Source organism: Solea solea, chromosome 1 (genome assembly GCF_958295425.1).
Source record: "Solea solea chromosome 1, fSolSol10.1, whole genome shotgun sequence".
NCBI lineage: Eukaryota > Metazoa > Chordata > Actinopteri > Pleuronectiformes > Soleidae > Solea > Solea solea.
In genome coordinates, this window is record NC_081134.1 from 3,548,297 (window position 1) to 3,574,025 (window position 25,729).

Sequence of the window (25,729 nt, forward strand, 5' to 3'; positions counted from 1 at the left end):
GCAAAAGGCTGAAGAAAAGCGCAGTGTATTCACTCTTGAGTGGAGCAGAATGCTGTGCTTTCGCAGCTGTCACAGGAGTCGGAGCCTTTTTTTCGCAGCGCAGCAGCTCCAGCCGCAGCTTGGCCCAGTGCGTTTTATGTTGCGTGACGCGTGCACAACGTTTGCATGCTGCCATTCCCACACGTCCTCTGAATCATGAAACTAGGACCAATAATTCTCTTATATGTTATTGTTTTCACGTGAAAATGGGGATGCAAAGACAAAGATCACCATAATCTCTCCGTTTCCCTTCATTTTTGAACTCGCACAACTTTCAACACATGCTTGTGATTCTTATGGCTGGGATCCATGTCATATTTGAAAGGTTCGCTTCACAACAAAGTGCTATAGATATATATTCTGTACTGTATTTCACAGCAACTTAATTACAAAACTGAAAATTAAGAACAAGTTATTTATTTATAATGTGACGACCTTTCACGGCCCACCTGCAGTAATGCCACGGCCCACAAGGGGGCTGCGGCCCACACTTGGAGAACCACCGCTCTGGAGAGTTCGGGCTAAGATGAATAATAAATGCAGGGGCAGCAGCGAGGAGGTCATTTTCAGTTAGGCTGCGAGAGGAGGGATGAAATTTTCATATGAGGATTTTCCAAACATTTCAGTTAAAAATGAATGCCATTGTGCAGACCTGCAGAGAAAAGAAAAAAAAATCGCTTCTGTCAAGAAAAAGTGATTGCTCGACTTAACTGACCCGGATTCTGTTATGTAGCTACAATATCCAGTGCTGCCCTATGAACCCAGAGTTGAGTCAGTAACATAAATTCTGCATGAACTGCTGCTAAAAAAAAAAAAAGGAATCTAACTCAACTTCCCCCGCTCTTTCTCACAGGTTTGGGTTTTGACAAGACCTCTGCTACTTGGGCTGCTCTGTCTCGTGTGGCCGGTCTGTGCAACAGAGCTGATTTCAAAGCCGGACAGGAGGACTTTCCTCTCCAGATGGTATAAACTTTCACCCAACACTGACACTACAACTGCAACTTTCCAAATCCTTGGCATTAGCACTCTGGTCTCGTGAATTATCTCCCCTCTCTAATACAGCGTGGTATAATAGGTTTAGTTTAATCCAAGGACATCATGAGCTGGCATTTTTTTAAGATTTGTATCAAATCATACATGCACATTATTCATGAGACGTGATTTTGCCTCCATGGTTTTGCCAGTAGGGTGAAACTAACAACATCAGTTGCAGGTGAGATGCCACTCAAAAAAACAGGAGAGCAAATATTCCGATCCTTTCCGTACAAGGCAGCAGTATAATGATGTGAAAACAAGGGAAATAATGACCAAACTTGTTCTTCTACATCCATGACAAGACTTTTGTGATGAAGTCCCTGGTGTTCGAGTAAAAGCCTTTGCTACTCGCATTAACTGCACGTGTTTGAGGATAATTTGAGGCATCAGTTCTCATCGCGATAAACTGAAATAATGAAAAGGAGTGTGAAAGAAAGGGGAAGGTCTAGACATGAGCTGGTCTACAGTCGTTTTAGGCAATGAAAAGTGATAAAAAATGATAAGGAATACCTGTAAAAAGAGCCAGGAGATTAAACTGTATCACTTTAACACTTAAGGACGGACCTTGATCTTTCAGACAGTGTGAAGATTTGAGCAAGGTCCTGTTTGTTTGTTTGTTTGTTTGTTCGTTTGTTTGTTAACTGCCCCAGCTGTGCACATTTGCTGATTTGAATATTTGTAATCTCACATCAGCCACATGATACCAGTCCAGTTGGAAGTGAAAAATAAAAAAGTGATGAAAAGATGATTTGCAAAGTAGTTGTGTCCAAAGTTAAGTTCCCATTACCTGAATTGCACAGTTTAATAGAGATAGAAAAAACAGCTTTTATTGTTTAAATTTGTCCCATATACAGTAAACATGAGTCTCAAGAGAGTTGAGTTTCAATTGTAATTGTAATTTGATTTTGTATTTATAAGTTATCTGTCATTGTTTCAAATAGCATATGCCAAAATCAAAAACAAAAAAGTCATTATCTTCAACAACCTGAGTCCCAGTCATCAGTGCTCAAATTCATGTCAAGTTTGTTTATCCACCACCGTCCAAAAACCCTTCAATCATGAAATAAAACAACAACAAACACTGGTTTGACTCGAGCTCATCTAACGTGCCACACATTTCAGATCTTAGTCTGTTCAGGAGTTTGTTGATCACATGGAATGGACCAAAAGAAAATCCCCAGTCCTAAAGCAGTAGATAAAATAACATGGCCATCCTTCAGCAAAGTTCGCCTGCTTCAAATTAGGTACAGAAAAACAGTAAATGTCCTCTGTGTTTCCATCTTTTTGCCAACTGATCCTAACCCACATGGCTGCCACAGGGAGAAAAACATCCCATATAAATTATTTGCCAGTACCACTCGAGGGTGGTGGTGCTGTGCACACAACCAGGTGCATTACACACAAACTGGCTCGCAGTCAAAAGCCTCAGACAAACTGAGGATAATCCAATGCACCCCTGGAAATAACTCCCCCGCACTGATACACACACACACACACACACTGCCAGGAAAGTGAGTCAATAATATTACAGTGTTTCACCAGCCACCCTCCTCCAGACTGTGCTACACTGACCTGAAGAAATTGTCTGTATGGCTTTCAGCAACAGGGATTACAACTTCTAGACTCCAGTGGGAACCGACCCTGTTGCTGCAGCCTCTCTGCCCCTGCAGGTGCCTCGCTCATCCTCTCTGCATTAACCAACAGCCATGTGTCCTCCTGACAGCACTCAAACACAGCCATCACCGCCCAGGCTCCACTACCATTACGAGAACAAGTCCCCGACTGGCCCTTGAAATAAAGGAATTTCCTTGATCTAGTTATTCATTCATGAAAAGGCACAAACAAGGACAAATCTTGCAACGCATTTGTCCTTGCTTTTCCCCTCTTGCTTGTTCCTGAATGAATAAACAGGAACAGAGAGAAATCTCTTGTCTTACTTTGGCCCCTGTTGCTGTATGATGCATCACTTCAGCACGGATTTGAATGCATTGGTTTCTCAGAGCTGGATGAATTGCAATTATCTCTGTTGAATTTTTATTGCGAATGATTTTTAGAGGTTACCTGAAGTGACTTTTGCTCTAAATGCTTCAAGCATCGCCAGAGGCGAACAGACACAATAATTCAGGCTGGGAATTTGCAACTAAGTCTCCTAAAAAATGATAGTCCCATACAACGACTTTTGTCAGGAATGTATTTCTGTAAAAAATATCTTATTATTCACATGTCAATAGACATACATATGATAATATAACAGGGTTTTGTGGCGTTTTTGGCAGACATGAGGAAATAACCACCATTCCCTGGTTATACATACTGTAAATATGGCACAAAAGTCACCTATTTAATGTCAGAAAAATGTAATGTTCACATTGATTTTGTCACATGCCACTACCAACTCCGCCTTTCGCTTCTAACCCTTGAAAAACATCAAATGCCTTATGTAGAAAAAAAAAACCACATTATCTGGGGGCAAAATACTTTGATCGTGAAATTACTGGCACTTTTGAGGCACAGGATTCTAATTTAATTTCATCAACCTCATGCAAACTATCAGACCGATAAGTTTTGTTATTGAAAATGGACTGCGCTGGTAAATGGTACCAACCTGCTCATAAATTTGGCCGCGCTCCTCGTAGTCTTTCAGCAGCAACGCAACATAGATTATACAGTAGCTGCATGATGTCAACATAATTAATATTATTGATTAGTAGAGGCAAACTTAGCAGCCAGTGACACACACACACACACACACACATTTGCGCTTCATTCATAGTCTCATAGACATAAAGGATTTCCTAACCCCTTACCTAAAACCAGGTCTTAACCCCCAAAAAGCCCTTTAAGGATGTGAGAACCAGCCAAAATGTCCTCACTTTGCCACAATGTCCTTACAGTCCTCAAAAAGCTACAATTACAAGAACACACACACAAACTTGGTGAGTACACATCATAGGCATAATGCATTCCCAACCCCCGTACCCTAACCTTAACCCTTCCCCTAACCATAACCATAACCCAATTCTAACCCTGAAAAGACCCTTTAAAGTTATGGGGCTCAGACAAAATGTCTCCTCAAAGTCAAAATGTTTCTTTTCTGGACCTCACAATGATATTAAGACAAGAGCACACACAAACCACAGCAGTTCAGTGACTTATCCGCCGTTAGATTACATCACAAATTCAAACATCCATTCTTGTAGTAATGTTCTTGCACTAAGTGGACGAATGTTGTGATTTCCTCATCGGTCCGCACATCCCTCATTTTCCCCGTGCGGTGAAATACAGAAGCATTTCTAAATGTCATGTCTCATTCACGGAATCTGTTTCCGACGCACTTAATCACACTTAACTTCCATCCATACGTTAACTTTCCCACCTCCTGCGAGCGTGGAAAACAAATATCTAAAAATGTGCATCAATGTTGTGTAAATAAAGTAGACACAGCAACTCCACGTCAATAGCACGGCATTCTAAAGTGTGCGCGTAATGTAAACATGCTCAGATTCATTGACCTTCTCTGAATGTTGACAGTGTGCACTTGACATTTACGCACCGTGGAGGAAAAAAAAAAAACGCTGAGCATTTGCACAAAGGATTTTCATCTGCTGAGTTTATTGAATTATTTTGAAATTACCGACAAAAGGCAGCGAATGATATCTGTACGAAACGTTGTTCACTCGAGACAAACTATGAAGCTGTCATGCTTAAAGCATTAATTAACGTGATAGCTACAAACTTGACTTATTGATTATAGATTATTGCTCATACATATTGTAGCCTGCAGGTTTTACATCTATATCCATCAGGTGCCCTTAAAAGACTAGCGTGTAAGGATTAGTTACATCTAATGGCAGACTCAGGAAACTACGGTGGCCTTCACATACCAGAAAGTATAAAAACAATCTCACTTCAAACTACCATATACATGCTCTGGCTGTCTTTTGTATTTAAGAGTGATTATTCAGTAATACAAACATATTTATTGGTCGTATATTCCAATTATGCCAATAAAATGTTACACAATAAACATTGCAATCAGCACAACTAGCCAAGTAATCATTCATATTTTGCCATAATCAGATATTTATTCTATTATTTATATTTATTCTTATTCTGTATTAAACATACAGACCAGCAAAGCAGCTTGGAACATAAACAACAGACAATGTTAAACAAATAAACTTTCTTGGCATTTTCGTCAGGCTTTAGAAACAAAGGTCGCCAACTTTTATACAGTACATTAAACTTAAACTCTCATACCACTCTGTCATCGTCAGTGCACCAGAATATTTCATTATAGTGAGGACAATACAGAAGAAACTTTTCTTGACAAACCTTCTAAAGGATTCCTGTTCCTCCACTGAGCGACTAAACACCACTGACTTCTTGATAAATTTACTTTAACGTAAGGCTCAACACAACAATTACGCTTGAGTTGAATATATGTTCCTAATTTGGGTTTGAACTAAATATCTTTTTTTTGTTGTTGCCATTTTTCATCAAATTTAGCCAGTAATTAGCTGATACGTGTTAGTGATGCATAATTAAGGAGAACCATAATGGAGTTAAAGAAACATTTCATTTTTATATGCTGCTTTCAACAATAAATCAGCAAATAAACTGACAGCTCCTCCAACAGTGTGTTAACCACAGGCGGTGAGACAGCTATTCTTTTCCTGAATGTGCACGTGTGAGTAACTGTACACTAATGTGCTCTGTGTGTGTGTGTGTGTGTGTGTGTGTGTGTTACCCCAGAGGGAAACGGCGGGCGATGCCTCAGAGTCAGCTCTGTTGAAGTGCATTGAGCTGTGCTGCGGAAGTGTTCGTGACATGAGAGCCAGAAACCCCAAAGTGGCAGAAATCCCCTTTAACTCCACCAACAAGTACCAGGTAATGCAGGTCTGGCACTGATGTCATATCACAGATCTGAAGTGGAAATCAACAACACATTTACTGTCTATCTATCTGTCTGTCTATCTATCTATCTATCTATCTATCTATCTATCTATCTATCTATCTATCTATCTATCTATCATTTAACTAGCTAGCTATCATCTATCTATCTATCTTTTAACTAGCTAGCTATCATCTATCTATCTTTTAACTATCTATCTATCTATCTATCTATCTATCTATCTATCTATCTATCATTTAACTAGCTAGCTATCATTTATCTATCTTTTAGCTAGCTAGTTATCATCTATCTATCTTTTAACTAGCTAGCTATCATTTATCTATCTTTTAGCTAGCTAGCTATCGTCTATCGATTTTTTAGCTAGCTAACTTTTATTTTATCTATCTATCTATCTATCTATCTATCTATCTATCTATCTATCTATCATTTAACTAGCTAGCTATCATTTAACTAGCTAGCTATCATTTATCTATCTTTTAACTAGCTAGCTATCATTTACCTATCTTTTAGCTAGCTAGCTATCGTCTATCAATCTTTTAGCTAGCTAACTTTTATTTTATCTATCTATCTATCTATCTATCTATCTATCTATCTATCTATCTATCTATCTATCATTTAACTAGCTAGCTATCATCCATCTTTCTTTTAACTAGCTAGCTATCATCTATCTATCTTTTAGCTAGCTAACTTTTATTTTATCTATCTATCTATCTATCTATCTATCTATCTATCTATCTATCTATCTATCTATCTATCTATTTTATCATTAAAGATTTTTTACTATGATATTTTTAAGATGCAGTTACTGGCTTAAAGGGGCCTCATACATAATAATTGTATTTATTTATGAATTAAGGTGTGTGTGTGTGTGTGTGTGTGTGTGTGTGTGTGTGTGTGTGAGTGGCAGGGGGGTGAAAACAACGCCCTACTTTGCATTCACAGTTTTTGCACACACTTCCTTTGTCTCTTTATTTCTCATGGAGAGTTTCTGTGAATGTGGGTTAAAAATTGGTTTCTTAGAAGACGCTGTGCTGCTGCCTTGTCTTTAATTCTTTTATTAAGAGACAAGTGTCTCTGGAGAAAAGAGTATGCACTGTATGCATTGTGCTGGTAAATTAAGTGAGTTTACGTTCACCTGTGCTGGATTAAAATACTGTGTAACACTGGAAATAACATTTTAGAAAGCTGTGCATCATATTTATTAGTGCTGTCAACTGGCAACTGACCCAGTAGAGGATGAAGGGCTGAAAGAAGTCATTGGCGTTGCGTCGGGAGAAACCTCTTATAATCTACCCTCGAGAGGAACCATCGTGTCAAGAATACACACTTTGTAGGATGAGAGGGCACGGCAGAGGAACATGCTCGAGCAAGCAAAGGACACCGCTCTCATAGGAGACCACTGGACTTCTGTGAACAACCACAACGACTTGGGCGTCACAGTGCATTTCATTGACAAAGACTGGACTCTGCAGTCGTTTGTCAACTAACTGTGAGTAAAACATCGGAGCGACACTATGTGCTAACCATTTTCTGGATGTTGCAAACGAATGGAAAATCAAGGAAAAATTAACCACACTTGGCACTGACAGTGCCCGTAACATGGTTGCAGCCACGAAGCCACTTGAACACCATTTGCACGACCCACTTAACCCTTCTCACTCTCAGGCCACATCATTTTCCCCTGATAATGTAAACAAACTGGTCTGCCTCATGTGAAGAAGGACTAAGCCAAACTGTTTCCATGGAGTGAAAAATGTTCAACGTTCTGAGGTTTTTTATATTTGTGCAATGTGCATAGTATGAGCACCTTTTTGAAATGGAACCGGCACAAAGATGGAACATACTGTATTTTTGTTGTTATCATTTATGTTACTAATTCATATAAGAAATAATTGCCATTTCAGCTGATGTCTAATGTTATCGGCCTTGGTGGGTTTTATATTCAGCCTGCATGGGTTCTGTTATTATTTCTATTCGAGAATATAAGAAAGATCCCTTTCTTAAACTGTGTTTAAAGTTTAAAGTTGAGTGTACTTTTTGTGTTAATACTACATTTATTCCATGATTTTATATAAATAAATATCTGTTACATATGCTACGAAGTGTAGAAACATGTGGAAATGTTAGATGTTTTAACCTCTGATTAAATGAAAATGCATGGTTTATTACATCCAATAACACAAGTGGCCGCTCCTTTCTAACCCCTCTGGAGAGTTCACCCACCATATGGCTAAAACATAGCAGTGATGTTGACTAAAACAGAGGACTTCCTGCTCCCATTTTGTGCACCTGTTCCCTGACTTAAAATAGGAACGCCTGTGTTGAGGGAGATGGAGAAAAAAAGAAGAAGCAATTTTGCTGTGGTATTCTGAGATTAGATATGCTGTGACTCAGATACAAATCACCTGCGGGAGCACGTGTGTGTCGCGTATGTGTGTGTGATTTCAGCGGAAGTGGAACAACCGCAGGAATACATGTGAGAACATGAATGAATGCTCGTTCAACACCGGCAGCACATGTGACGTCTGAATCCACGATGTGAACCAAGGTTGTTGTAGTTAACGAAAACTAAAATTAAAAAAAACCAAAACATTTTCATTAACTGAAATAAAAATAAAAAGTAGAGTTAAAAAAAAAAGATAACTAACTGAAACTGAATTGTGTGTTTACCAAAACAAACTAAATTGTAGTGAAAATGTGCTTAGTTTTCACCTTTGTAAATGAATGTCATATGAAGTGTATTTAATTTTTCTCTGCTGGCAATTTTGAAAGGTTGTGTTTGAGACAATCTTTTCATTCATTCATAATGTTTTTAATTAGTTTTTCTTTACAATGTTGGACATATGGCTATGCAAGTTAAACAACATTTATTATGTAGTTAATTGGGTTGAGTTGGTTCATCTAGATGAAACAATCCTCTAGTTTTTTAATGTGTTTATTGTTTTTTTTATTATTATTTTTGTCGTCTGTTGGCTATATTCTTTACCTTTCACACACTAGCAAACCCGCTCTAAAAACTAATTAAAACTAAAACTAATTTTAATAAAAACAAAAACTAATGAAACTATTATAACTCAGGTTCAATCACGGCAAATTAAAAACATATGACAGTAATTCTCGATTTCCAACCGTACACTACATGTTCCTAAATAATATGGTTGTATTCTCATCGTGTCTTTCCTCCATCATCCCTTTCATTAAGCTCTCAATCCATGAAGTGGAGGACAATCCCTCTGGTCACATTCTGGTCATGAAAGGAGCACCGGAGAGAATCTTGGACAGGTTGGTCAATCAATAATGGATCAATTTGTGTGTCTCACAAGAGCTGCGACATGAAAGTTTTGACAAATTCTACACTCACCTATTTTCTAGTTTGTCTCAGTGATGTAGTGGAACTGTTTCTGCTTCACGGCTGATAATAATTTTTGGTAAATGTCATTTAAAAACAAACAAACAAGTAAAGCAACAGTGAGGGGATCATCTAAGGAGGGTCTTAAACCTCTAAATCTGTGCCACAGAGATTCACTGCACTGGGATTAATGTTCCTTCATGGCACAGAACATGGCAACTGTAAAACACTCTACAAACTAATCCAATTTTTTACTCCTGTAAAGCAAAGGTTTCGAGGGAAAATAAACAAACAAATAATACATTTATGATCTGTTTGAGGAGAAACTAATAGGCATGGGTCCACAGAGCCACAGTTGTACTTTGTTGGTTTTTGGTCCTTTAATGGGATATGTCTGAAATGAAAAGGAAGTAACTGTAGAATACCACCAGACTTATGCTTTACATTTTCTACATTAGTTGCACTGAGGCTGAATTCATGTGGCTTTGCATCTGTCGTTATTTATTTGGCCACATTACGATTCGCTCTCGCTGATATTTCATCTGACTTGGAGTCTGAGTAATCATTTTCAGAGTTAAATTGTCTTTTTAGTCAAATTAAATAGTTCCCCCATCCAATCATCAAGTGACTCTGTTCAAATCTGGCACCAAAATCCGTCCTGAGTGATCCAATCAAGTCCAGCTCACTCACAGTTTAATTCTACTCCGTTCTGGCCTCGGATATAATTGCAAAAGGCACATTCAAAGGTGGTTTGAGGAAGATTGTGGCCACATTCAGACCACCATTATCTGTTCTGCTGCAGTTTCACAGTATTATTTTTTTTTTTTTACACCAATCGGTGTAACAAGATTTCTCTTTTTACTGCTTTAAAACTTGTTTCATGTCACAGCAGCGTGAATATAGTGCTTTGATTGTCTCTTTTTTTTGCTCTCTCTTCCCGTGAGACTCCTTACAAACATCATCTTGTACTTACAAATAGACACGGCAGCATTGTGTATGTGAATAAAAAAGGCGGGGGCACCTGTATGTGGTCACAGGAGACACATCCAGGTGTGAACAGTTATACTTGTCGTCCACTAGTGTTCATTTCGTCACCCATTTTCTATGTCCTATATACAACTTATTTGATTAAAATCAGGTTGGCCGTACTGAAATGACAAGAAATTCATTCAGCTGAGTGTGTGGTTACAGAAATCATTCAAAGTGTTGTTCGTGATCCACAGGTGCAGCACGATAATGATCCACGGCCAGGAGCAGTCGCTTGATGAAAACTGGAGGGACGCGTTCCAGAATGCCTACCTGGAGCTGGGAGGACTGGGAGAGAGAGTGCTCGGTATGTTCTGCGGCACCACCTATTACATGCTTGTTTTAGAGTTTAGCAGCGGGGGGGGGGGGGTTGGACACAGTTGGACACAGCACTTACTTTTTTATAATCGCCATGGTAAACAGGGTAGTTTGGCCAAATGTGCCCATAAACACGTGGAATGCTTTTATGATGACGGCGTTCCAAAGAAGAAGGATTTTAGTACTTCAGGCTTAACCAGAATCACAATAGACTGACATGTCACTGCTGAAATTACCGCCACCGCCGCTGCTGCTGCTGCTGCTGCACAAAAACATTCACTTTTCTGCTAGAAAATAGTTTGTGGATTATCAGCTGGTATAATGGACTGGTAATATAATTCAACTCAAACTCTGCTCGACATGAAAACCAAAACCTTTTTTTTTCCCCCATTAAATGACATTTTCTGTTGTAAAAATGCCACAAACACATTTGAGGTTCAAAACAACAACATAAGCTAAGGTTCAACTCTCAATATCTCCAAAACATTCAGTGTCCACACTCTGTAAATGTCACCACTTTGACAATCAAGGGACAAAACAAACAGAAGACCTGACATTGTTTTTTAAGTGCCAAAAGGTAACAATTATGTGCTATCATCATTTTGTTACAGGTCTATGTGTCCACACAGTGACATGTGGAATGGCACCGTATTGGTTTTTAAGTCTCGCTCGTGCCTCGCGTTAGTTTTCCATCACAAGCTTTTTTATGTGGCTTCTCTCAGCAGATACATATTTTTAAGGCCTGGATTTCATGAATAAGTAAAAGTGGCTTATTCAATTTGAATTTCAGGAACCTGCGACATCCACATCTACATTTAAAATTAAAAGACAATTTGTATTCACGCTGTACAGTAAAGGATTGTTGCAGGCAGGGGATAATGTGTTTTCTGAAGAGCTTTCAGGCCTTTTCTGCATTTACATTTTTGTTTTTTATGGCAACAGAAAAATACGCCATGATATCTGTGATGTTTATTAAATCTAATCAAATCTAATAGAGCCAAATACGGCTCTTTACATAGGAGGGCAGATGCCGTATAATATTATAGAAAAAAAGAGAAGATAAACTCAAAACAATGAGGAAGTACTTGGTCAATGGAAAGATGATGGCCAGAGGAATTATGTTTTCGGGTTCTCTGTCCATCCCATTCTTTGTGAGAGCCATATATCAGGAATGGCATACAAGATATAATAATTTATTGTCAAGGGGGTGAATCAAAAGTCTCCCCTCTACTAAAAAAAACACAGTAACATTCATTTTCATGAGGGAGTGAAGCAAATATGACGTCATCATCTGCTTCTTAAAGAAATCCATTGAAATGTGGTTTAAACATTCACTTGGACTTTTGGTGGTCAATGGCCAAGGACACTGTGACCTCAAAAAGACAACATTTGTGATATGTGAATGAGATATCCCAGGAATGACATGAAAATTTGACGAAATTTGGTGAAATATTTTAAAATTTTAGTGGTCAAGATTGCATTTTATGTGTCACTTCACAAAAACATGTTGTAAATGCAACACTAATGTCACTTGGACTCAAATTTGAAATGTTTAGATGTTGGTTGTCTGGATGATGACCACTTTCCTTTGTCTGATACTCTCACATATTTCACAAACTCGAGTATCTTCCGATATTAGTCTGATACTGTCATTTTAGACCATTTATGAACGTATGAAGCTGTTAACAACACATTTGTGCCGAGTCATTTCCAAGACATAATTCACCAACTGTGTAACAAATATGTGTTCGACCAAAAAGAGGAAATAAAGAGCCCAAAGAATGACTCAGCTAAAATGTGTTTGCTGATTTTTATATAACCAGCCATTTGTTCCAACTGTGTGACAAATACTCTGCTACTGTAATGGGAGAAATAAACATCCCCCCAACATGACTCAGTCAGACTTTCCTGCTGCTTTGTATTTACATGTTTCCAGTCTGTGACTCATGTCATATTTAGTGAGTTTTTGAATGGATTTGGATTATAATCCACTGACCTGAAGGTAATGGACCGATGCCGATACTGAGTATTGTATCAGCTCATCCCAAATTGGTGGTCCAACGACAGGTTGACTATTTTGATCGCAATATACCAAAACACGATGGTTAAAAAGGATTAAGTCATTCAGATTTGGTGGTTAAAGGTCAAATGTCAAGTTTACTCTTTTGTGACCTTGTGAACACAAGATCCCTTGAATTTCTTTCGAAATGTTGCCACAGATGTTCACCTGGCTGACAGACGACACAAATTCAAGGCGGTGACGTTTTATTCGCCGGTGTATACTCTGACACGTCACTCATGAAAGATCACCTCGCTGATCCCTCTCCCCCCTCGCAGGCTTCTGCCACGGAAATTTGTCCTCAACCCAGTTCCCTCGAGGATTCACCTTCGACTGCGAAGACATGAACTTTCCCACAGAGCAGCTCTGCTTCCTGGGCCTCATCGCCATGATTGATCCACCGCGTGCCGCTGTGCCTGACGCAGTGGGTAAATGCCGCTCTGCTGGTATCAAGGTAATTGGTTCCACAGATTCAACCGCCATTGTCGTTTCCTGAAAAGCTTTGCCTGGGGCTTAATTTATCTAGCTTTTTAGCGAAGACATTTGCATGTCAAAGGTTTTTTTCTGTCCTAATGACAAGCCGTCACACCCTGATAGATCATAATTGATAGGATAAATGAAGTTGAATCTCTGAGAGAAAGCTGCTCAAAATGTGCATGAAGACAAATTGAAAGTATTAGTACAAGTAGGTACTTTTTTTTAACATTGTGAACAATGAATAAAAGGCTCCATTTAGTAAGATGTAGATTTAGTCGATGTATTACACATATCATTATATGTTAATGAACTCCAAATACGTGAGTCATCACCAGAGAGGTAATAAGCCGGGCTGTGCGAAGGTTAAACAACTCTCAGAAGAGAAGAAAATGGTTAATGAGAGAAATGATGTGTTCTAATTTCAAACTAATAAAAATATGCAGATGGGATTTTGCACATTTAATTTCACGTGCAGTCTCATAGTTGTTGTGGCTTGGGGGAAAAAACAAAACTACAGGCAGAAGAGACTCAAGAAATAAATATTGTGTCTGGTGAAATGAATGCTTTCTCAGTGATTTAGTTCTGTTTTGACTCAGACATTATGGTATGTAAGTATGTAATTAGAGTTTCATATTGTCCCATGTCTTCAAATAACATATAACAGAAATGGTGTCTCATGATCAGTGTTGGGAATAATAATTTATCTTAACTTGTGTCTGTTTGATTTATATACTCTAATATAAAATGTATGGTGTCCTTGAGTGTTTGAAAGGTGCTATTATTATTATTATTATTATTGTTGTTATCATTATTATTATTATAAACTGTAACCATGGGACACATGCAGCGATGGCGAGCCCGGAGAATTCTAAGGTCATTAAAATAGTGAGGATTAGTGTGCAATGTTTTCTGTTCATAAAAGTGTTCATTTCGTTCATTAAACAAATTTAATATTCAGTTTATTTTAAAGTGTAAATAATTGAACATACAGTTGTATTTAAAGTTTTTGACATATTTGAACATTTAGAAAAGTAACGCAATTATTACTTTCCCTCGTAGCTAGTTACTTTTTACAATTTTACTGTAACTACAACTAATACAAAATAAATAAATATATATATATACAGTATGTATACATATATGTATATATATATAATGTATATACAGTATGTATACATATATATGGATATATATATATACACAGTATGTATACATATTTATGAATATATATATATATATATATATATATATACTGTATATATATATATACTGTATATATATACATATATATACTGTATATATATATATACTGTATATATATACATACAGTTTATACATACATATATATATATATATGTATCTGAGCTCAGGGTGAAAGTGTAATGGGCTTCAGCTCCGTGTGCATCTTGTGTCCATGGCACCAGTCCAAAAGCTTTAGTGCAATATGAAGTGCTCAATCTTTATTGCACCTTCCTTCAGTCTGTTTATGTCCTGCTGTATTTTATAGTGATGGTGGGGATTGTCGGAGAGGTATATGATTTATTATTGCTTTACTTTTTCATGAAAGGTTCTAAAACTTATGATGGTTCTGCGCGGCGTAAACAAACGATGATCACGGCCCCATATGAATGTTTGGATGTTTATACATGTGCGCGGGGTCCACAAAGTGAATTAAATTCTTGGAAATGTTTGGTTTTAGCCACGGAAACAGTACAGTGCTGCAGTGCCATTATGATGAAATTGAATAAACGTCCCTGATACAGTTTGTTTGTGACAAACATGAAATCTCTGATTCCGCCAGTTTCTTATTTGGATTATTCCAATATGCTGTGTGTTGGCAGAGCTCCCTCATGACATGACACAGTAGGAAAACAATCACCAAACTAAAAACTAATATAAACTTTTCAAGGGAAATGAAATTACGCTGCCTGAAATCATGCCCACAGTACGACTCGTAGTTAAGCTGTTGTTGCAGGTGTTGTATGAGCAAAAATATCACAATTTATCTGGGAGCCAGCCTCTCGACTGTGGCCGCCAACATTTGTTTTTGGTTTTTGCTGCCCCGTTATTTGTCCGGCAAGACGCTGCCAGACTAAGTGTTATTTCTGAAGATGAACTGCCAACCTCCTGATAGCACCATTTTGTTTTTTAGCATAACCACACAGCACACTGGGATGATTTATAGATGCCGCACTGCAGCCAGAGAATGCTTGTGACACCTGACACACCGATGAGATACAGCAGGTCCGTAATGTGATAATGTTTACTGTGATTTATGGGATGTTTCTCTGTTTGCGGTCAGGTGATCATGGTAACTGGTGACCACCCAATCACGGCCAAGGCCATCGCTAAAGGTGTGGGCATCATCTCAGAGGGCAATGAGACGGTGGAAGACATCGCTGAGAGACTGAACATTCCCCTGAGCCAAGTCAACCCCAGGTGTGTGTGTGTGTGTGTGTGGGGGGGGGAAATATCCATTGGCGATTTTCCTAAAAGATATTGGGATTGTGGTTTGATTTGTGATCATTTGAGTCAAGCTTCAATTCAATACTCACTGTGCAATAGGTTTAAAACAAATGATGCCACATTACCACACAATACAGTAAAAAAAAATATATATGTATGTATATATATATATATGAACGACTCCATATTCTAATACAAGCAGGAAAACAGAAAAAAAGAAATTCCATTTCCATAGAATCACATTGTCTCACAGCCTTGGTGATTTGCTTTTAAAGTTGAAAACCATGAATTGTTCAGCCTTATTTTGTGTTTGTGTGCACAGTTCAGTATTTTAGGTAAATGTGCTTATTTCAGAGATATATATTACAAGAAAATATTCTGGCACTTAAAACTCATCATAATATAAATGATACACTTTGATTTTGGCAAGGATTAAACAAACAAGACTCATTAATTTGGGAGCTTTTGAGTTGCAGGTTAGGTGGATTTTGTTACCTTTGGCCAGAGGCAGTGCATCTCAGTCTTAATGCTGAGCTAAGCAGTTGGCTCCAGCTTTATTCAGAACAGACTGGTATTAATCTCCTCCCTTGACTCTCTGACAAAAAAAGTAAATAATGTCAGGTAACATTACTAACATGCATATAAGCAGCATACCCTTTATTAGTAATTATTAAGCATGTATTAACACCTTAATCTTAATTCATCTCGTAATAGAGGTAGAATAAAGTGTTAATATGTGCTTAATAATTACTAATAAAGGGCTAGTATGCATGTTAGTGAGCACCTAGTTAATGGTGAATATGTGTTAATCTAAAGTGTTACCAAATGTCAAACTACTCCTTTAGTGGTCTGTCTGTGCCGCCAGTATCACTGAAACCTTTTTCTCCCGTGTGTTTATTTTTCTGCATGTCAGGGATGCCAAGGCTTGTGTGGTGCACGGTTCGGACCTAAAGGACATGAGCACCGAGTACCTGGACGACCTGCTGAGGAACCACACCGAGATAGTGTTTGCCCGAACCTCTCCACAGCAGAAGCTTATCATTGTGGAGGGCTGCCAGAGACAGGTTAGAGTGTGTGTGTGTGTGTGTGTGTGTGTGTACTTGTATTTGTTACCGCTTTAGCAACCAAAACCTGGTCCTAAAGTTTACAGTTAGCCATTACTTGGTTATGTTTAAGGTTAAGGAGAAGGATTCGGTCAGACATGTCCTGAAAAGAACACCTGAGCAAACCTGTGTGTGTGTGTGTACAGCTGAAACAGGAATATGTGTGTGTTTAAATGGCTGAATAAAGACGTGTGTGTGTGTGTGTGTGTGTGTTTGTGAAGTCTGAATGAATGTTGAATGTTTCTGTCCAAGTGTGTTGATACGGTTGAATACAGTTGTGTATATGTGAGATTGTGTGAATGTGTCTCTGCCATTTAAGGCTGAATGCAGTTCAGTGGTGTGTATTCGAGCTGCTTGTTTGTGCAGGTGGCTAAAAAGATGAATACAGGCTTTTGTATATGCATGTGTGTGTGTGTGTATTTGTATTTCTATCTTTGTGAGGTCCAAAAAATGTACAAACCTATCTTAGTAGGGACATTTTTATCTGGGCCCCCACGACTTTAAAGAGTTTTTTCAGGATTAAGACCTGGTTTTAGGGTTAGGCACTTTGTTGTGATGGTTAAGGTAAGGGTAAAAATGCATTATGGGTAGGATGTGTCCTGATTAAGTTTGTGTGAGTGTTTGCTGTGCATATACTGCTAAATTCAAGTGTGTAGCTGTAACGTGTATGATACAAATGATACGTTAAACTCACATGAAACCTAAAACACTCGCCTTATACGGACCGTCTATGCTCGTGTGAGGAGCAAATTGACAAAAGCAGATGTGCGTACGCGCTCCCACACCTCCTCGTATATTGAGGTCATGCATCAATTCACCCCGACTCTCACTCCATGTGACTGACTGATTACAACTCAATTCCATTTTTCATTTAATCTCCCCAGAGCTGCTTTGAAAAGACATTATTAAGACAGAAAGGGGGGACAGAGAGGGGAGTGGAGAGAGAGAGAAGCTTAAATCATGGTAGTTATCTTTCTTTCTTTGACACTTTTTTTATTCGCTGGTCCTCATGGGTGCAGGGGGCGATCGTGGCTGTGACAGGCGATGGTGTGAATGACTCTCCAGCCTTGAAGAAGGCCGACATTGGCGTTGCCATGGGGATCGCCGGCTCTGATGTATCAAAGCAAGCGGCTGACATGATCCTGCTGGACGACAACTTTGCCTCCATCGTCACCGGCGTGGAGGAGGGTGAGTGTGGGGTAGTCCCTGGGAGAAAGGAAGGAATGAAGGAAGGAAGGAAAGAAAGAAGGGAATTAGGATAAGGAGAAAGGAGGCCATTATAGAGAGAAAAATTGACAAAATGAAGTAAAGGAAACAAAAGGATGTGAAACTGTAGAAAAAAATCATCCTTTTCATGCTGCAACAGAGAATGGAGATTATTTTTGAATACATCCCTCGGAATTGAAAATGTGATACGAATACGTATGAGAGGTTTTGCACAGCTGAAGTTTAGACTCTAGTCACTTAAAGCTTCAGTATGTAACTTTAAAATACTAGCACATGTCTATCAGTGGCTCTTAAGTGTCGTCACATAATATGTGCTGTGTTGTTTTTACATTTCAATACCAAACGTGTACTAGAACGGGATTACAACGTGTCACTAGTTTGTTCAGGTTTATCGCGGATCGTCTTACGTGATTTCCGTATTCCCGTAGCAGCCTCCGCATTAAAACCACATGAAGCTCAGCTTCAACTGTTCTGTATGTGACGACACAGAATTTTTTTTTCCACTGCGGTGAGCTCGATGCTGATTGGACAAATGTGGCAAAAAAACTTCCACGGAAGCTCAGCTTCTCTGGGGGGTCAATGGAGCAGTGGGCGGGTGCAGGCGCTGGGCTTCTGCATGATGATTGGAGGAACTGTCTGAAAAGTGGAGCCAGTTTTTGATTGACAGTGTTGCAGAAATGAACACAACAGCAGAGACTTTTCTGCCTCAGTCCTGTGTGAATTTTGCGAGGCAAGTCTGTAGACAAATATCTGGTCGTTCTGTGTTATTTGCTCGGCGATATAGACCATTTTCATTTGTACATATCCACTGTGAATAAAAACACTATTATGGCATTTCAGTTTTACAAAATTATCGCATTTCCTTATGGTAGTTGTTCATTCATTTATGAATTTATGTATAAATAACTGGGCCTGAAATGAGCGTCCCCTGTTTCAAAGAGCAGCATGATGTCTATTACATTCAAATCAGTCGTTGTTCACACACGACTGATTAGTTGTCAAGACGTAACTGTAACATTGTGCTAGTAAACCGATCTAGCATATTTTTTATTTTTTTTTTAGATACTTTATTAATCCCCTTAGGGAAATTATTCTCAAAGCGACTGATTATTCTCTGCATTTGACCCATCCTAGAATTAGGAGCAGTGGGCTGCCACACTGAGTAGCGCCCGTGAGCATTGGGAGTTGGGTACCTTGCTCAGGGGTACCCCAGCCCTTTTTTGGCCGGGTGGGGATTTGAACCAGCGACCTTCCGGTTACAAGTCAAGTTCCCTTTCCACTTGGCCACGGGCTGCCATTATGCTCATTATTTAGTAATACATCAGTATCAATGTGTAACTCAGCTCTGCGCTGAGTTATTCACGCTTGCGTTTTGTCTCCACACAGGTCGTCTTATCTTTGACAACTTGAAGAAGTCCATCGCTTACACACTGACCAGCAACATCCCAGAAATCTCACCCTTCCTCCTCTTCATCATCGCCAGCGTCCCTCTACCTCTGGGAACGGTGACGATCCTCTGCATCGACCTCGGCACTGACATGGTGAGCGGTGGGAGGGAGTGTGACGCCTAACTCCTTTTAATTAATCCCCAAGTCCCTCAGTAGACATCCTAACAAGAGTTTTACCTCCATTATCATAATCAATAGTTTTGACAGAGTTTTTGAAAAATGACCATTTAATAGACTTAAAAACTGCTAGGAAACCACTTATCTATGCTCATGATGTACTAATTGCCAAACACTAATTGCTCATTTTTCTTCTGGCCTTTTGGAAATTGCTTTCCTGTGGTTGTATTTGAAAATGATAGCTTATTAAGCGAGGCTGCACGCATTCAATTTAGTGGAATTTCACAGGTAAGTACTCAAACCAAACTCTCTTTATTCATTGGATTATAATGCTGCGGGGAAAACTCATTGTTGGTTAATTTCCCAATTTCTCAAGGTCGGAATGCAACGTATTAGTGTGTTTGGTTTAGGATAAGCTAAAAGTGCAGGAGGCAAGTTTGCCAGGAAAAATATCAATTAGGGCCAAATACAGTCTGTGACAGTGGTACGTTTGATTGTTTTAGGTTTAAAGAAAATGCTGAAAGAGTCCTTAAGGGAACTGGTGTTAAAGGGAAATTCAGAGTGACTCTTTTAGTGTCTCCAGTTTCCTCCCACATGTCCAAAATACAAGTGGAGGTTCAATGGACACTCTAAATGACCCAGTAGGTGTGAATGTGTGAATGGTTGTTTGTCCCTGTGATGGACTGGCGATCTGTCCACGGTGTCCCCCGCCTTTTGCACTATGTCACCTGAGAATGGCACCAGCAGCCCTGCGACCCGCACATGGAGGATAAAGCGGTAGACGATGAATGAATGAATGACCCAGGTTGAGTCGTAAGCTCACATGGAAAGTTGCGGAGCTCCTTTTAATCTGCTGTGATGGCAAATTCAAAGAAATGCACAGGAAAACTATTTTATGTCTTGGATTCTTGGTCAAGTTTGGTCACAGTCGACAAGAACGACAGGCGTGCGGTCTCTCTATGAGCTGCTCTGTGATTGGCCAAAGTCTCTGACTGGTTGACTTCAGATGGGAAGGAGGTAATGAAGTCTAGTTCTTTCTCAGATCACTTAATTTACATGATGATGAAAGGTTATTATGTAATAATCAATAAGACAAAAAAAATATGTTAACTTTCCCAGCTTTAAGGAGAACAGTGTTAATATTAGAATGAATTTTAATTTGATATATATTGATATATACTGTGTATATAGTGACAAATGTGAGAGCACGAGAGCATGTTTGCTTTCATTTTTTCTCTCCGTCAGTGGGAGAAATTGGCTTTTGGCTCACAGCCAACGTCCATTTATTTAAGAGGAACAAAGAGCGGGTGATGCTTTTCATTTCACTGCTCTGCCATTTCCAGATGCCAGTCTCTCCATTGTATTTCTTGCAGCAACAGAAGGAAAAAAAAAAGAAGGGAGTTGCTGGCACGTCGCTTGCCTGAGGGGCGTAATCCTTCATTACAAAAGAAAGGAAGCACACGATGAATGCAAGTATATTCAAAAGGGCTTGTTCACTTGTGTTCATGACTTAAACTTTAATTTTTCCTGCTCTCAGCGCACCAGAAACTGGTTCCCCCTGCAACCCAATGAGCCAAAAGCAAAAGTTTTCAAAAACAGACTCGTATTCAACTGCCAAACGACGATTTTAAGTCTTCACAAGTCTGAGATAAAGAGGAACGGCCTGCTCACATTATTAATAAAGTTGTTCCATTTATTTTTACTCAGGTGACATTAAAAAAAAAAAAAGAGAGAGAATTACTCTGGTTTTCAAACAGCAGGACAAAAATGCGATTGTGCAGACAAATATTTACTTTCACTGCTTGCGATCACAGGGATTCTCATTCTTTAATGGCTGGAGTTTTTTTTAAGATGTGATGATTGAAGATTAAAAGCATCCAATTTGTGCTCCTGTTTTGCATATAAACACCAATTCCCTTTCAAAGAAACACATCTACATGTATTTAATAAACACTGCTGGTGAGAACAGCTGGGTGTCCGCTTTGAAGAATTTATTAAAATATTCACTACGGTACGTAAAGGGTACACAAGTGAAACTACAAATTCCTCCTGTCTGTCGGTGAAGTTGTTAACAGCTTGTTAACAGCTGAGACCAAGTGAAGCCGACGGGCAGGTTTGTATTAGAGCCATGGTTCTCAAACTGCGGTACCTGCCAGTGGTACGCAAGCTTCCACTGGTGGTACTTAAATCAGAAACACAGGAATTTTGACCAGCAAATGAAACAAATAACAAAAAAATAAAACTTAATCTAATTTCACTATAGCAGTAGTATGTGAGGAAGAGGAGGATGATGAGAGAGCAAGTTATCTTTATAATAAATCTGCGTCTTGTGAAACTCAATATTTTCTCAGCAACCACATACAGTCGAGCAGTGGTATCAAACTGGCGGCCCGTGGACCATATGTGGCCCCCCAATTGATTGCATGCGGCCCACCAGAATTTAATACTAAATATTTTTTTCTAGCAGTATTTTTCTTATAATAATGATAATAAAGACATTCAGTTGTAATTATCACAGTATTAAATGTATTGCCTTCAACATTAAATTATATATATGTATATATATGTATATACATATATATATATATATATCGGGTAATTGTTTCAGCTCTATAGAACCATATAGAAACTTACTATAATAATACATAGCCCATTTGAATCATGTAGTTATTAAAAGTAAATAATACTTAAATTAAAAATATATAATTAACTTTTACTTTGTGGCATTTGGTCATATTTAGCACTTTAAATGGTGCAGTTTTGACATTTACCCATTCTGCAACAGTGGCAAAGAAGGTTTTTTGTTTTTTGGTTCATTTGCCACGACACGTACGTTTTGAAGAGGAGCTTATGCAAACAGAAGAACTGCTCACATCAACCCGATGCATAAACTAATGAAGAAGGACGAAACGGTGGCTGGACTTGTTAGAGCATGTTTTTGATGATGCGACGATTTAAGATTAAAAATGTCTCATTTGTGCTTTGCATTTAAAAAAAAAAACCCATTCCCTTTGGTAAGACAAGCTGGAGGTCTGCTTTGAAGAGAAAGTAAAAAAGAAATTAATAAAATATTCAATAAAGTACCTCAAAAGAGTGCAGTCCTCAAGTAAAAGTACATATTCCTCTCGTCTGCTGGTGAAGTTGTTAACAGCTTGTTAACAGCTTCAACTACAGGCTACAGGCTGCAGGGCTCTGCTGAGATTTAGCAGTGACAAGCAGCACTTGGAGCATGCGGTGATTATTTTTAGCATCGTGGAAGAGGACGGCTGCGGAAGATGTTTATCAAAGCAAGATGCGGCACACTTGAGAATGCTTGAAGGAGTGAGATTTGGATACGGCACAGGCAGACACACTTTCAGAGGTACGAAGAAGAAAATCTATGCCAGGTTTTATTTATTTTTTTCCCTTCCCAGTGTCTTTCTGAGCTTCTGTGGGTCAGCGAGTAAAAAAAAAAGAAAGAAAGAAAGACGAAAAGCACAACAAACAAACTGGACTTGTAGACCACGGAGCATGTCTTCACTTTCACATTGTGCCAAATCTTCACCTCAAATCCCGTCTAAGTCACAGAGATTTCCTGCCCTGAGTCACACTTATTGCTCGGTCGCTTACCTGGTAAAAACCAGCCAATATAAGATCTTTATTACAAGGACCTTTTCTACCCTCCCATTTTATGAGTGTCTTGAAAATTCACTCCTCTCTCTCTCTCCATCACTGTCACCCCCCCACCTCTCTTTGCACTTTTCCTGTCTTTTCTCGTTCCACATGGTGATTGAATGCTGAATTATATGAATACAGCATATGTCTCGTCTAGTCTGTGTCTGGCACCGTCACTGGGCCTTTGTACCCGTGCCAGAAAAGACAAATTCCCGCACATTTACGGCACGCATTTGATCCTGATCCTTTTCCTCCTTATGTCTCCCAGGTCCCTGCTATCTCTCTGGCTTATGAGACAGCAGAGAGCGACATCATGAAACGCCAGCCGAGGAACCCCAAAACGGACAAGCTGGTCAACGAGCGTCTCATCAGCATGGCCTACGGACAAATAGGTGTGTCCTGTTGTGTTTGTTTATGTGATGGCTCGCAATGTTGCATTACAGCAAAAGGGTTGCCAGTTTGGATCCGGGTTTGACCAAGGGGTCTGTGTGTGTGTGTGTGCATGCATGGGTTCTCTCAGGGTATTCCAGCCTCCTCCCCCAGTCCATAAAACAAGCAGATTGGGGATTTTAAACGACCTCTCCAAAGTGGACGCCACCTTTTGACCTCTGTCAACTGATATTGACTCCAGCCCTCGTGACCCTCAATTGGAGGATAAACCACCTTAAAGGGATATTTTTCAAGTTTATGCAAATATGTTGATTACTAGTAGTGCTACGGTTGGGCCAAAACATGATAAAATGTCTATGTCTATGTCACTGTCTATCAATCGCTCTCCTGTGCTTCGTTTCACGAGCGCAGCTGCGGCATTAACACGCGCTCACAGGCAGAGTCATTCTGTGACACAGCGCAATTAATTCTCACCGTCCCTCAGCGGAGTTGCTCACTCTTTATTTATTCATTTCTCTTCCAGACTAAGTGATTCATCCTCTCATATTTCTCCCAAAGTCACTTTGTACTTCAGCTTTGGCTTCTTTTTTTTTTTTTTTTTTTTTTAAGTTGTTTACAATCGCACGACGATTAAGCTGTTCTTAGTGTGTGACATTGGCATCTCTCTCTTGCACTCGCTGTCAGTTGTCAGAGAACAATGAAAAAAAAAAAAATCAGTGAAATCAGGTCTCTACTGCATTTCCTTTATTTCATCAGGAGAAAATCCCAGTCCCAGATTATGCGCGCATGAATCCCGCGTCAACAATAAGTCTGTAAAGGAATTTGCTTTGACGTGTCATAATTGTGTTGACAGTCAGACTCTCTCTGAATCACTGAGACAGGCCCTCTTGTAGGGAAGTTGCAGTTATGACAAACATCACTTGTATAAAAACGTGAAACACTGACATTTATCATAAATGCTGGCATTTCTTAACGTCTGTGCGGATGTTTAGGAAACGGCAGTTGAAGAAAATAGATCTCGAAGGAGCAGCAGTCAGGAGAAAGCCCCACAATTTTCATACGGAATAATTGTCGTGACATTTACAGCAAAGGGAAAGCATGGAGGGTGCAGCTATTTCTACTTAATGTTTCATTGATTGGAGCTTCTCTTTGACTGCATGCTTTCCCCCCCCCCCCCCCCTCCTTCATGTTTTGGGAATAGTGAGGAATCAAACGCTGGCCCAGTTTCACAGGCTGTTAAATAGGTCAAAACATGACAGGGATTCATTGGATGACATATCATTTCAAGCTGAACACGTTCAAAACACTGCAGAGGCTGTTGGGGCCAAACTTTTGCAGGTCGCGTCAAATCACATACACGAACCACTCTTCTGACATCACAGCACAAGTCCTGGAGCGTCTGCTGTGAAGTGTTGACTGATCTGATACAGAGTGACGCAGAATAAGTGTGCCATCGGAGTTAAAAAAAATTCACCAGCGTCGCAAACAAAATAAGGAACCAGCATCCAGAAAACAAATGCAGTCCAATTTTCTTGTCACAGTGGTTTTAAAATGAGTGTGAGGCTTTAATTAAACTACAAAATAAAAGAGAGACGTAATAACCATTATCTCGATTCTTCACAAGCAGTTGTCGATGTTTTGCATGTGTGGAGACTCAAAAACAAGGTGTCCATCATGGTGAAAATGTTACACCCACTCTGACAAAACTCATTTAGCAACATGAAATTAAAACAATTTGCTGCTATTGCGGTCTTCCACTGACTGCTTTCATTTATATGAAAATCATTTTTTTTCTAGATCAGGGTCCGTAATAATATTCCACCCATTCATCCGTCCATGGATGGCCCCTACTGCTTTATCCTCCACATGAGGGTCGCGAAAGGCGAGGTTACGTGGACAGTTCGCCGGTCCATCACAGGGTCACATAGAGACAAACTATTTAGATTTAGTCAATTTAGAGTGTCCAAATTTGCCTAATCCCCAAATCTGCATGTTTTCAGACTGTGGGAGGAAACCAGAGAACCACGCACACACGGGGAGAACATGCAAACTCCATGTAGAAAGGCCCTTGTTCCGATTGGGTCTTCTTGCTGCAAAGGCAGGAGT

The 25,729-nt window shown here is 39.3% G+C and overlaps 1 protein-coding gene across 1 annotated transcript in view; it reads left to right on the forward strand.

The window, feature by feature from the left end:
- Positions 1-25,729, forward strand: part of atp1a2a (ATPase Na+/K+ transporting subunit alpha 2a) — a 47,677-nt gene that overhangs the window by 16,111 nt on the left and 5,837 nt on the right. Inside the window, exons 10-19 of the mRNA XM_058634215.1 lie at positions 893-1,002; positions 5,830-5,964; positions 9,192-9,271; positions 10,562-10,671; positions 13,020-13,195; positions 15,521-15,657; positions 16,598-16,748; positions 17,807-17,975; positions 19,401-19,555; positions 23,502-23,625. Coding sequence (XP_058490198.1) covers positions 893-1,002; positions 5,830-5,964; positions 9,192-9,271; positions 10,562-10,671; positions 13,020-13,195; positions 15,521-15,657; positions 16,598-16,748; positions 17,807-17,975; positions 19,401-19,555; positions 23,502-23,625 — 1,347 coding nt within the window. The remainder of the gene's footprint in view (positions 1-892; positions 1,003-5,829; positions 5,965-9,191; positions 9,272-10,561; positions 10,672-13,019; positions 13,196-15,520; positions 15,658-16,597; positions 16,749-17,806; positions 17,976-19,400; positions 19,556-23,501; positions 23,626-25,729) is intronic.